General features: G+C 35.5%; 1 protein-coding gene across 5 annotated transcripts in view; it reads left to right on the top strand.

Moving 5' to 3' along the window:
* LOC106685731 (neurofibromin) overlaps positions 1 to 14,807 on the top strand; it is a gene marked incomplete at its 5' end in the record, with an annotated part of 167,063 nt that overhangs the window by 77,215 nt on the left and 75,041 nt on the right. For all 5 annotated transcript variants that reach the window (XM_067046112.1, XM_067046110.1, XM_067046111.1 and 2 more), the window contains 1 exon segment: positions 9,913 to 10,057. In XM_067046112.1, the coding sequence (XP_066902213.1) occupies positions 9,913 to 10,057 (145 nt within the window).

The raw sequence follows: 14,807 nt of genomic DNA, 5'->3' as shown, positions 1-14,807 counted from the left end.
CTTATCTATCTGTTACTATTACCCTTTTCATTTACTGTTTACAACCTTTAATTTTTCTTATTATATTTTACTTTTCATTTTATACCCCTGTTATTTTCCACTTATGTTTTTTCTTTTTTTGTAACTATGTCAAGTGTTTGTATCTTTTTAGCCCTGCAAAGTGGGGCGAAACGTTGGCTCAATAAAAATAGTATAATCATTTACTATTTGAGGTTTTTTTACCGCACCCGGACCATATTCCATTCATCTATACACACGATCAATCAATAATCTTCCAGTATTTTAACTTTATTTCTTCTTTGTTTTTCTATCCATGTAAATTTTAATTTTTTTTTTTAATTTTTAATGTTTCTCCCCCTCCCCTCTATTATGTATATTATCATTTATTGTTTACCTAATTTTAATATTTTCTACACTGTTTACTTTAAAATTATTTTCAAATGTGACATACTTAACTCCCATCCCCACTTCTCTCAATACAAACGGTTCACTCTGACTTTGACTTCCGTCAAAACAGGTATGAATGCTGTCTCGTTCATTTCTTTCCTTTTGTATACCCTTTTAATTTTCCATTTACTTTTTTTTTACTCATGTTAAATGTTTGTATCTTTTTTTAGCCCTGATGAAGCCCTGCAATGTTGGGCAAAACGTTGGCTCAAATATAAATAGTACATAATATTAGTATTTGGGGAGGTGACGGTAGCAGTGTGGTTACACGCCTGTCTGCCAACCCATAGATTGCGAGATCGAGCCCAGCCCTACCCGGGATTTTTTCAAGCATAAAATTATGCAATACTCACTCACAATTGCCCCTCGGGCATTTGTGAGGCCCATCAGCCTATGGATGGCACTCACAAAAATAGGCGTGGGAGTGATGGACCCACCCTATGAAAACCACGTCAGGAAACATGCGATGTATTTCTTAAGTACATTGCCGCGAGGCCTTGGACCTCCACAGCCTGTCACGCCAATGAAAAACAAAAAAAAATTACTATTTGAGTTTAATTTGACAGCACCTGGATCATATTCCATTTATTCTTAAAATTGGTGTGGAAAATTCGTGCTGAAATTAAGTGGGATATTATGTCTTTTGGCTAACACATTTATATTTCTCTTTAACCAATCATTAGTCCCTGGAGGGGCAAACTGTATTAATGGGTTAGTAAAACGATAATTGTTTCACAATACAAGAGAAGAAGAGATTTATGGGTGTCTCATATATTAAAGTACTTTAATGGCGTATCTGGGTGATTTCTTTGGTACTGTCGTCGCGTCCACGTTAGACGTTCCTCCAGCATGTTTTCTAATATGCGGTCGTGGTAGGGCCAAGTCAGGTCTAAGCTTGCATGCTGTGGTGAATATGCCGGTGGGTGAAGCATTATTAGAGTAAGTTCCTATCATGACTTCGCCAAACACGGTTGGCAAGGAATATAGGTGACCATCCCTAAAGGCCAAACTCGATTGGACTGGGAATGCCAAAATAAGGTTCGGCCAGAACGTGTTTCAATAAATCGGTGATTTAAAGGAACCTGGGGTTGGGGAATGTCAAAAGCGATCCATTCGACTACGAGACTACAGACCTTAAAGTTCATGGTATCATCGAGGGTTGAAGGAAGTCTAAATATAATTCAACCCTTGATATTTCTGAACACCTCCCCACCTGACCTGACTCCCGTAGTCCAGTAATAAGCGTGCTGGTGCAGAATGTTTCAACCCACTTATATGGCGGATACTAGGCCCATGGGGTCCACTAATCGCCCCACTAAGAAGAATTTCCGCTAGCAGGAGAACCTGGTCGATTTTCAACATGCAGCAAGCTGTGGTGTTTTGAGCAGAAAACTCATAGGAGCATGTGAATCTCGAGGGACACTTTAAAACATGAAGACCCGACCTCAGGCATAGATTGGATGACTTGACAAAGTCGTGGTGATCCTGAGGGGGTCAAGGCAAGAAATTTGAAACACCACTCCAAAAGGTGCTGCCCATTACAACAGGGACAAGGTTCTTCACTGAGGAGGTGGATTTCGGGTGGTGTGAATTGGTGGGTGATTAGCGACATCCTGATCTGCCCGATTTTCTAGGAGACGGGCATCTAGGTACCAAGCTTGATGGATATGGGTAAACACAGGCCCTAGAACCGACTTTGCTGACAAGGAAGGAAATTCTGGCTTTCCCTCTACCGGCAGGCCTATCACATGGAGTGTTAGAAGCAGGCTGTATGCTAAGTTAGTGAGACAGCTTGGGTGCCATTAGTCCCTGCTTCACGAACACGATCACCTCATCTACAGTGAGGAACTCACTGCATGCACGGGCAAGCATGAAGTACCGCCTGGTAACGGGTTCCATTGAACACGGACAGAATAACATCTGATTTGTCTTACAGGGCTAATGCACGAAACAAGTCAATTCCTTCATCTACCTCGCCAAAATATGAGGAGTATTTCACGTGCTTGCCACCAGACATAAAGTATTTATGGCCTTAAACCCTATGAAGGCATCTCGCTTCAAGAATGCCCAGGTTGTCATATTCATGTACCAGTGCATCCCAGGTCAGCTGAAATCGAAAGAAAATCCTGCCAATAGCGATGCGGACTCACCTCTGTTGTCACTCTTTAGATAGTGCATCTTGTTTACTGGAGCTAAATGCGTTTTGTCATGGACAAGGGAAAGGAAAGTGTCCGAATTTGAATGTTAGGCTGCTAGGACGGATACATTGGTACATCAATGTCTAGCTTGGCCACTTGAGCAGTGGGACTGAGCTTAGCCTTTAGCTTGTGGTACCTCAACCTGGTGCAATTTACTCCGTACCACATCATAGTCCTCTATATCCATTTTGATTGATAGAAACGATTTTCTAAGTAGCAAATGAAGATATATAAACAATGTTAATATAAATTGGTGACTTTAAAATACGTGCGTTGAAGTATAAATTAATAATTTTATTAAATAAATATTATCACAACTACAAATAAAAAAAATATCAAGTATGAATCAACAAACAGAATAACTCTAATTTTATTTATTACAGCATGTCCCAGAGAACCATTAATGTAGTTCTAAAATATCTGATCAATTAATAAATATAATAATAATCTTTATTTAATCTGGGATTGATCCCTTTAGAATAACATACAGGTTTCAGAATTAGGCTTTAGAGGCTTAGAGTGAAATACAAAATAAGAATGAAATTATAAAACGTCATAAAACATAATAAAATAATGAATTTGAAAAGATTAAAATGAACAACAATAATTAACAGAATATATAAAATAAAAATAGAACAAAGAAAGTAAAACCATATGTCATATCATAAAACATAAGATGACAAACACTTATGATAATAAATAATGGAAAACAAAAATTATAAAATTCAAATGTAATTAAACTAAAAATAATAAATGGAAAGATATAATTTCTGCTAATATACATATTTACAAGAATAAACTAAATTCTGAAACATTAAGTACAGAAAATATAAAAACTTTGTTTGAAACATTCAATTGTTATTCTTCTGGAATTGGGTGGACAGAAGGTGGTTGAAGATATGGGACTTGAAGGTTAGAAGGGGTTTCTGTGCCAGAGCTGCCCAGGCTTTTTCGTAACCATCAGAAGTTGTTAAAATGGACGATATCGATTGTACCTATTAAAGCGGACTTGAGATAATGGAATTTTTGATTTCACTCAAATTTATATTATTGTGAATTAAAGAAATTAAAGTGTCTAAATGAAACCCAATTAGAAATTTGGCCATTAAATGAGGGTAGATTAATGGTTGGCAATTTAATACCCGATTCAAAGTCTAATTTATTACTATTTTCGGTAACAGACTGGCTGGTGGTTGTTTCCCCTGTAATCCCAAAAGACAATGCCTCATAATATATATTTCTAGTCTTGGATCGTAAAGCATCAAATCGTGAGATCGATTCATCTTCTAAAATTTTAGCTAGAGATTTTGCCTCTTTAAAACATCCCTAAAATTTATCAAAAGCAATATCTAACCTAGATGATAATCAGGCTTTAAATAAATTTAATTTCCCAGGATTATCTGAACAGGAATACCCTATATCCCTTCCCTAGTATCTTTTATATCTTGAGCTAAATCTAATAATTCATCTTCAAGCTCAGATAGTTCAATTTTATTTTTATAAACTTTTGGCGCCATTACTTACCTTACAAAACAATATAAAATAATTAATAAAATTATCATACACAAACTTCACAATTAATAATTATTTAATTACAACAAATTGATAAAAAATTATAATCTAGGCTGAAAAACCAAAATTATGAACAAATTTACAACTAAATGTTTAATCCAAGGCCCAAAAGACCAAACTTATGTTAAAATTTACAAATAACTATTTATATCCTAGGCCCGGAGAACCAAAAATTATGTTCAAATTTACAATTAAATGTTTAATCTACTGAAGGACCAAAAACTATGTTAAGCCACCTCAATTCAACTTTGTCTCCTTGTCGGAAGGCTTAACTAAAAAAAATAAATGCTGGCTCGGCTAGAGAACATTTATTTGCAAATTAAATACAACCAAATACATAAATTAAATTTTTAAAAAATGAAGAAACTGTCCAAAAATACAGTACGAATTTTAAAATAAAAGGTCCTTCGAGTTTAGAATCAAAAAAAGGATAAAAAAAAACTATGTCAACTATTATATAAAAGACCAAAGACAAAAAAAATTACAATTTAAAAAAACAAAAGACAAAATTTCTAGTTACAAATTTTCAGCGAATTAAAAGACTCCGATGGGTCGGGGGTCTTGAAGTCCGCTCCGAAAGGTTGGAGACAATCTCAATCCACATCAATGGGCCCACACGTTGAAGCGGCGCTCCGTTGATCTCATCCAGCAAGGTCTGGTGACGAGTACAGTGACGGGGTGACTGTACTTAGGCTGCTCAACAGGGCGAGTATACAGGCTACTCAACCGGGCGAGTATACATAGGCTACTCGACAGGGCGACTATACATAGGCTACTCGACAGGGCGACTATACTATACCAAGTCGACGGGGCGACTGTACTATGGCTACTCAACAGGGTGAGTATACAAGTATAATTCCCTTTCTTTTAAACCAAAACATACCTCTAATGTAATTAAATCTATAAACTTATTTAAAAAATATTTATGTTTTAATTAATATACATATATATGGCGTTAACAGTCAGGTTGAAGGGATTCATAGGAAAGGAGGTCCAGATTACGGTATGATATGATTTTAGGAGTAAAGCATTTGACCATTCAGAGCCCGTAAGTATTTGTTTATCGTATATAAACTTATTTGCTCTCAGGGTCTCTTTGAGATGGCGTACTCCAATGCCCTACCACCTGCAGTTAGCCCATTCCTCGAACGCATTTTCACGTAGCGACTGTCGTAGAGCTTTCACACTCCGATGCCCCTGATCAACGCCCAATCTATCGGCACATTCAGCGATTTCAGCTGAACAATCAAAAGTGGACTGGAACAGAGCATTGGGTACATTTGACAGCCGCTGAGCAATGGACCAGTGTTGTAGGGGAGCCTCCCATTGGCAGCGGATCAAGCCTAGACCTTGGTACCTCCTCGGAGCATACAACATCGCTGTGGAGGTGTTCCCAGGGAGCCCTATAATGACTTTAACACTTCTGCGAATCATTGTGTCGATGCCATCCAGGATTTCAGGACGTAGCTTTGTGAGGGGAGCAGTCTGGAGAGGGTATATAAGACCCGGGAACACGTACTGGTTGACAATGTTGACCTTCTGCTCAGGCTTAAGCAAGCACGAGGTGACAAGCTTATCCAAATTCATATTCAACTTTTTCACCGAATCCTCGTTGAACTGTAGCTCTCCCGAGAATGTGCATCCTCCTTTATTTTATGGTATCTCCTTCTTTCATTGTTAGGATGCTATCTCCGTTCTCGAGGGAGAGCTTCGTTGATTCCAGCTCTCCCTTATTTATGACGATGCCCATACTCTTTTGAGGATTCAATGCCAAACCGATTTCTTTGAATGTCCTCTGTACGCTATCAATTACTCTTTCCGCAGCAACTCTGTCGCACGCTGAAACCACCTGGTCATCCACGAACCCTGTGAGGACCACACAACCTTGATCGCTATTGAGCTTATATTAATATATGTATTATATTGAGCTTATATAATTTATATAAGATATTAATAAATATAATATCTTCTATAGAAAAATTTTTTTTTTAACAATATTGTGGTGACTTGGATACCGAATTTAACTGAAGACGTCCAAGTCCACTGGTCTTGCCTATGGTGACCGCTGGGTAGCCATCGGACTGCCTGCACCTGACCCTACCTTTGCTGAACCAGACGTACTTGATTTTCGCCACTTTCTGCTTCTGCCTGGCTAAGCTTGTTAGCGGGCATCATTGTTTCGCTCACATATACGCGGTGCGCATCGTTTTCATCCTAACCTAGGTAGTAAGAGGAGAAATCCCTTTTGGCTCTTCTTTGCTGCACCAGCTCATCTCTTATTGTTTGTAGGACGAATCTGACTATAATAGGGCCCGGCACTCCTTCCTGTTTAGACCTGAGCCTAACCGTGTGGTCCAGATCGTCCGGAAGCAGCTTCACGCCCAGGCCTGCACCAATACTGAGAACCGTTCCTACTGCAGTCTTTCCCTGCTTCTCGGGAATTCCCCTAATCTCTACAGTATTATTTAGGTGATTCTGTTCCGCCTGATTAATTCTAACCTCAAGACCACATATTTTAGCTTTAAGATTGTTGTTTTCTAAGGACAATTCTTCGATTTAATTATTCTGCTGGTCCAGGAGGGCTTTAATCTTCTCTAGCCTTTCTAAATTTTCAAAAGAAAGCTCCGACTGCTTCTGAAGAGTGTCCTTATATCTTTGAGCTCATTGATACCCTGGAGCTAAGCCTCCATTTTTCTAACCCCCTCGATAAGCCCCTTTAAGAGATTAATCATGGTACCAGGCTCATTTCCTTTCAACATGTCAGACCCTGATTCACACTTAGCACACATCCATTTTTTATGAATATCCGGTTCAGAGCTATCAAGTTTTATGCATTTATTGTGATATAAACTCTGACAAGTTATGCATGAAATTTTCATTTTTTGTCTCTTAAAATAGCTTTATTGAAGGTCTTACAAATAACCGTCTTGAAGATTAATAAATGAATAAAATAAAAAAAATAAATAAATAAAAAAAATGAATGGAGTTTTAAGGACTAGGAGGTTAATAAAAACACATACCAGATTGTTTGTTTATGAGAGCCCGGATCAAGCCTTCTGTTAAATTAATCCTCACTACTCTTGTACTTAGCAACCGATTTCTTCAATATTCAATGTTTTCTTGTAATTTTACTCTGATAATTACAGTGTCTAGGGCCACAATGTTTCATAAAATGAAACACTCAATGTTTCACCAAGATTAACCTAATGATTTGTATAGATTTTGATGGAATTTTCGCTAGATGCTAGTTGAAAAGAGAAAGAGACACAGAAGTGATGTTTACTGCACGAGTGATACTCTAAATATAAATATAGAACAAATAAATAAATATGGTTGTGACAAGATGCAGATATATAAGTTATGACCAAATTATAAAGGACGTCTTGAATATTTATTTTTGTTCACTAACGATAAAATATCAATGATCTAAAGCATTATAATTTACAAAATATATAAAGAAATAACACTGACCCACGCATGTGCCCGCACATACACACACAATATTTTTTCTCTTTTTTTTTTTACAAAATATTTTTGCCAGACGTATAATTATAAATAAACTATGAGTCACTGAAAGTATCAACTTTAAATGCTTACGGGCGCTTACAGTATATACTGAAGGGATTAGGTCACTTCACTCACCCAGGCTGATAGGAGGCGAAATGGTGAAGACCATGAAACTCATTTCTCTCTCAGAGACTGGCCAGCATGTCTTCTAATATGTTCTAGTGGTAGGGGCATCAGGTCCAAGCTTGCATGTTGCGGTGAATATTCCTATGCAGCTGCAGCGTTTTCAGGTTCTCTTTTGGTATACCCTGCTACGAGGGTAATCAAAAAATGAGACCCCTGACGATGACTTTATATAAAACAAAAAAGTACCAAAAAATCGGGTTGTGTAAATCCAACAAATAGTAAATAAATATTAATTTTTCTTGTATTTTTAATCAAATCTGTAATAGATATATTTTTTCTCTAAAAAATTACCAATTATATCTGACCAAATGACAACATTGGCATTGTTAAACAATCAGTCAGTGTCAAGAGTTAACACTTATAAAGAATATAAAAAGAATGAAAGTATTTTTTATAAATTTTATTAGTCAGTTGTTTTGGAGGTTGATACTATTAATAAAGTATATATAAATTAAAATTAACAGCCAAAGGATATAACATTTATATACAATTTAAATTACTACTAGTAACCAAGTAATTTAGTTGGTAACAGCTCAATCTAACGACCAATCTACATAATCTCAATATTGATAAATCCCTGAGTTTGAGGGAAGACTTCAAAGGCACTATACAGCAGAAAATGAGGAACCATGGAATTTGAGCAAGGTGCTCTACAATGAGACCCTAACTCCTAGAAAGGCATCTTAAAGAAAGATGATTATTTCCTGACCAGAAGAGGGGAGCAGTTTTATTCTCAAGTGAGTCTCTCTTCGGTCTGTTTCACTCAGACAATTTTGGCAGAGTATAGAGATGACCAAGAGAGCTATTCACTTCATTTGCTTCTCATGATTCATTGCCTTTCTAGGCAATTCTTTATGGTTTGGGAAGGACTAAATTTATATGCTCATACTAAACTGATTTTCATTGGTACCAGGGCTCTAATTGCTCAGAGGTACAGTGAGGAAGTGTTCCTAGCGGCTGTTATCCCATTTACTCCATTTGTTGGTGAACACTTCCTTTTTTGGGGAGTCATTTTAATGCGTACTCGTGCACAGGGAATTTTAACCAAACCATGTGAATTTCCAATAGAGAATTTTTAGAATAACTTACATAGACATGTTGGATATCATTATCCTACTTCTAGTTACTTAAATCAGCTTCAGTGTAATTTCTTTGTGATTGTAATTAAAATATAATTTCTTCTATACTTCATTCTGTTAGGACCCTTCACCCTGTAGCCAAGGCTTAATTCCTTTTACTAGAAATATACTCATACTCTGTCAGAAAACCTGATGTAAATGAAAAATTATCAATTTTTGAAAAATCTCAGTTTCTGGTTTTTATCCATTATAATTTATTTATAGAGTATTATTGATTGAAAATTTGTTCATGGTAGACTTTGTTTAATTAACCTATAAATAAACTAATTTATACCAAAATTAAAGAAAAAAAAATCTATTTATTAGAATTATACGGAAAAATCAGTCTTATTATTAGTCTTATCATCTAAATTTTATTTTTGGATACTCAAAAAAGTGAAATATTACTGTATTATTCATCACCGTTACTAATGATTTTTATTTCATTTACTAAGAAATTAAGTAAAAGTAGTTCTCGTTATTTATTAAATACTTTAAAATATAAAATTACTCTGGTATATAGACACTTTTATAATTCGGAAATAATCAGAGAATGACATTAATTTTTTTTTTTAAGTTTCATTTTAATATTTGTTTCACCTTTAGAATTCATTTCTTTTACTTCATTTGTTTCTTTACTATTTTAACTTGGGTTATATATATATTTTTTTTTGTTTATATTAGATAAATTAAACATCATATAAGAAACTATACTGTTTTCTTTATTTTATACATTACTTATTTATGTGAAAACTTTATGTATTTGAATGTAAATTGAAATATATTATTTAAATTGCTTATGTAGTTAAAACATTTGAAATCAATCTTTTTATCTGTAATAAAGTTTAAGTTTTCATTCAGTTTAGTTTTTCTTTTTTTTATAGGATTATAACACAACCAAGATTACATTGGTGGCCACAAATAGATATTATTTACTGTAAGTCATCAGAACTCAGATCAATGTTTACTGATACATTGAATAAGGTAGCCCAGGGATTTATTTCACACACTCCTCTTCGAATGATACAGGTAAACATCCTCAAAACTAATATCTTGTAAGTCTTATCATCTTACCAAGCTTTACAAAATATATTAAGTATGATATATATTTTATTATTTTGATAAAGTTCAACTGATAATAACCAATTTCATTGTCAATATAATAATAATAAATTTACATTAGCCATATCATATAATAATGATATAAATAGTTAAAAGTAACATTTGTTGCATTTAAACTGTTGTAGTAGGATTAAGAACATAAGTTAGTGACCAGGTGCAATTCCAGAGTGAAAGAAGGTGTTAAAAAGCTAAGAGAATAATTGTAGAAAATACAAAAATAATTTATTTAAAAGTGGTAACTGATCTTAAAAAATAAAAGCGAACCACCTCCAAATATCAAAGATGCAGAGACATTCCAAAAGAGTCTTTCGAGGGATGGGCACAACTCTTCTGCATTCTGGACATTCCCTCATGATCTGCCTTCCTGAGAATCAGAAGGTATCAAGAAGACCTCACACACACAGAAAAATAAAAGAATGGAGCTGTCAATTAAAAATCGGATACAAAATTTAAATTCATGTTACTCTAACCTATAAAATACATATGGCATAATTTGTAATACTAACTAGAAACAGACAAAATACAAAATAGAAATAACAGACAGACTACCTGCTAGAAAAAAACGGCTGCGTGTTGGAAAAACCATAGCAAAGGTACCTCCATTTCAAAACCAATTCAGTTCTGCAACAAACCTGGAGTTAGTTGGATCACAATGAATATATAACACACTAATAGACTATTGTAAGTAATGTTTTTACTAAGCATTTTTTTAATTGTAACAGTTATTAATCATAAATTGTACTATGTACTTGTAGTTTTATAGTAATTAGTTGAAGAAAGTATTCATTGCAGACTATGCAAACAATATAGTTGCGAAACATCACCTAAAAAAAGTTATATTATTAAGACCTTATATATTAATAAGACCCCGGGTGGCCGACCCCTTCCTAATGTAAAGTAATACTTCTAAACCTACCACTGCGTTATTGTCATACAGATCTCTCCCTTACATCCCTATCTTCTTTGAGAATATACAAAAATCACTACAATATACCATCCCAAATTTATATTTAGGTCTAAAATTCTATAATAAGCTTTCCCACCTTTTTAGCCACTTAAAAGATCCCATAAGTCTTCTATATCCAATATAGTTTACCATATCCCTTGCTCCACCCCTAATTGTGACTCAGCTTATATCAGCAAAACCAAAAACTACCCAAAAGTCCGAATATCACTACATAAATCATTCATAAATTTCCAAAACCAACTAGCTTCTAAACTCTCTGAGCACGCTCTGACTTTAGGCCATACTTTTGACTTTGACAGAGCCTCCATTCTCGCTACCATCCCCAACTACCAAAAACTCTTAATAACTGAGGCCCTCTATATCAACCTTGAAGAAAAATTTGTCAACCACAAAACTGGCAAAGATAATATCTCCATCACTTATATGCACATCTTAAACCTTATCAAACAACTTAGCACTGACTTAAAGACTATTTTACTCCCCCTCCCCCTTAGACTAACTCCACTTCTAAACTATTGTTGACACCCATATGTTTTTTTTGTTTTTCATTCTCATTATTGTTTTAAATTGTATCTATGTATTTTTATCATCACCTTAAGATGTTTTTGTCAGTTTACCCATCTATATATTTTTTAAAAAAATCTTACCCTTTATACACTTATTCAATAACTTATAGTATATTGTAATATTCAAAAATTATTTAAAGGAAAATTGATAGTTTTAACCTAATTCTCATATCTAAGGTATAGTTTTAAAGATGACAAGGTCAAATTAAAAAATTTAATATTAAATAAATTTGAGAATTTTTATTTTTTATTATATATAACATTTTAGACTCTTAATTTCAGGGCGGGTTTCTAGGCAATCAGAACAGACACTTCTTTACCAATAACACTTAATTAAATTTATTTCTAGTTTTACAAAAGTATTTAAGTTTAGTTAATTATTATGAGAGATAGTTGACCGTGGATGATGAACGAGGAGAAGATGGTTGGGGGTGCGGTGAATGATAAACACAAATAAGTAGGATTGACCTATTTTTAATGTGCGAACGTTTCGGCTAGAGTTTCTAGCCTTCTTCAGGGCTAAAATCAGAACAAGATAACAACCACAGTAAGTATAGAAAAATTGAAAAAGAAAGTATAAACAGAATAATTTTACATATAAAATGAATAATTTTACAAAATAGAATTAATAAAATGAAGTGATGAGAGAAGCGTGAAATAAAATGTATACATAAAAACGGTGCATAAAATCACATTGAAGCAGGATAGGGTGACGTACGTGAAGGAGAAGAAATAGAAAGTTTATGGAAGCAAGGGATAGTTGTGGACAGCACTTCGCCCTATAAAAGTCCATTGTGGGCTGTACGCAAGAAGAGTGGCTCGGACAAAAATGGTGAAAAGTATCAGATAGTAATCGATTATCGTAAACTCAATGAGAATATGGTCGATGAAAAATACCCTATCCCGAGATTTGAAGATTTTTATCTCATTGGATCTAAAGGAGGGATACCACCAAATTAAAATGCTAGTAAGCAGGAGGGACCCAGACAGATGCGCTCCAGAAGGGCCTACTACTAAAAAAAAAAAATAAAGAACCCGTCTGAACATCCAAAGCCTGCTGGAACTAACTTCACAACGGCCATGAGGTAGCCACATGTTGCTCCTAATTCCGATGCCGAACCTGCGACAAGAAGCATTATAGCTTGATGCACCACCAGGAGGGAGACAACGAGGCTACTAAAGCCGATGATACGTCAAACAAAGCGACTGTTGCTGATACCTTTATTGGCTTCGGATCTATGCCATCCTCATCCACTTCAATGAGCAGCATGGTACTTCATGTACTCTCATGAATGTACGAAGGCGCAGAGAGGAGACTTTCATTTGGCTCATGTTATGCTGGATTATGGGAGCCAGCACACATTCATATTCAGTGTGTTTGCACATAAGATTGGTGTGAAGATTTTCAGGCTTGATTGTTGTATCACCAACCTTGGAGAATCAGCTGTTCTGAAGTCACACTTTAAGGGCTCCACTTCATGCACTATATGTCCATGCGCTGGCGAAGAAGAGTACAATCTCTCTCCTTTGCTAGTCGACCACATCACGTTGTTATTGCCGAACCGTGACCTTCTTCCTTCTGTCATCAGCCGCATTATGCGCCACCCTCTGGCTGATCAGTGGTTTGCAGAGTCTGGTCCGGTTGATCTATTATTCGGTGGAGACTTATACCCACAGATCTTCATTGAAGTGCCTTACCCTAGTGAAGTTAAAGGACATTATTTCACTCCCACAGTCTTCGGCTTAGTTGTTTCTGGGGTTGTACATGATCTAGCTATATAACTAACTACATCCTGCTCTCTTTTCTTCAAATTCAACTGTAATATATTCAGTTCTTATGAGAAAGCAGTGGGAAGTCATTCTACCTCAACTTCAAGGGTCCCAGGAGGAAACAACTTATGAACATCTTCATGCACTGATCCTCATCCAACTCACTACAATACTGCAAGGGGTAAATCTACAACATCACATCGGCCTTCCAGAACCTCCAAGGATTGCAAATCTGAAAATAAAAATGCCAGCCCAGTTTTATCTTCTATGTCAACCAAAACAATCGCTTCATCTATGGTTTCAATTAAGCAATCTGTCGTCTTTACCACAGAAACTTCATCTGTACCAAAGACTACAATTCTCTCAAGCATGGTTCCCATCATAGGCGGATTGATTCCGAAGTACAACTCGAGGGACTTCCAGAACCAGATACACCTACAAACTATTGTGATAACTTATTATCTGCATTCTGCAGCTTCAACTAGGCATTCTAATGACTCGGCACCCAAGAGACACACTTTCATGAATGGAATCATTGAGAACAGCATTAAAAGTCCTTCAGCTTCAAGTTGTGATCAAGGTAATTTGCATTCCAGTCATGATACGAAATCTAGTCGCACAGATTCAAGAATCTTGGTCAGTAACATCAATCTTGTTGCCATTCCTACCCAAGTGGCTACTGTTTGGACCAGGATGAATGGATCTACAATTTCATTGAACACTGAAGCTGGAAGCTTTAGGGGATTTGGATCTAATCAGTCACCAGGACATCATATGTACGCAAGTCATTCCAGATCCAATCTGAATGATAGCAATTGGCAGATTCATCCACAGCAATAATTGAAGACAAATGCCTTATCCATCAGAGTTTTGCTGATACAAGAGTACAGAGACAAGGGAATCTAACACTAATTCGCAATCTCTGTTTCCTTTGTTACTTCTCCTCAGTAGATTCTAAATTCTAGGATAAATCTGTAACCAGCAGCTTAGGTGCATTTCTGGGTAACCTTTCCAAGGTTTGAAGAAAAAACAACTCAGAAAACTTTAGTTAAACCACCGTCATATAAATTGTTCTTGTGTATTATGGATAGTTAGCATTTACATGATTGTTGTTATTTTATTTCAATTCATTCATTATTTTGTCCTTGTTCTTTGTTCATTGTATTTCTCGTTTTTAGGTTTACTGTTTTCTTTGTTTCATTGTGTTAATTTTAGTTATGTAGTTCATTCATTTCATTTAGTTTAAAATGCATGTATCAGTTCCCCTATATAAGGGTTTTCATTCCTTCTTAACGAATGGGAATTGTTACAGTCGGCGAGGCTCACTTAATCAATTTCTTATATATATATTTTA

This window comes from Halyomorpha halys, unplaced genomic scaffold (genome assembly GCF_000696795.3).
Source record: "Halyomorpha halys isolate HHAL.00 unplaced genomic scaffold, Hhal_1.1 Scaffold727.1, whole genome shotgun sequence".
In the NCBI taxonomy this organism is placed as follows: Eukaryota; Metazoa; Arthropoda; class Insecta; order Hemiptera; family Pentatomidae; genus Halyomorpha; species Halyomorpha halys.
The sequence above is the reverse complement of the archived record's forward strand: the minus strand, read 5'-3'. Positions and strand labels throughout refer to the sequence as shown.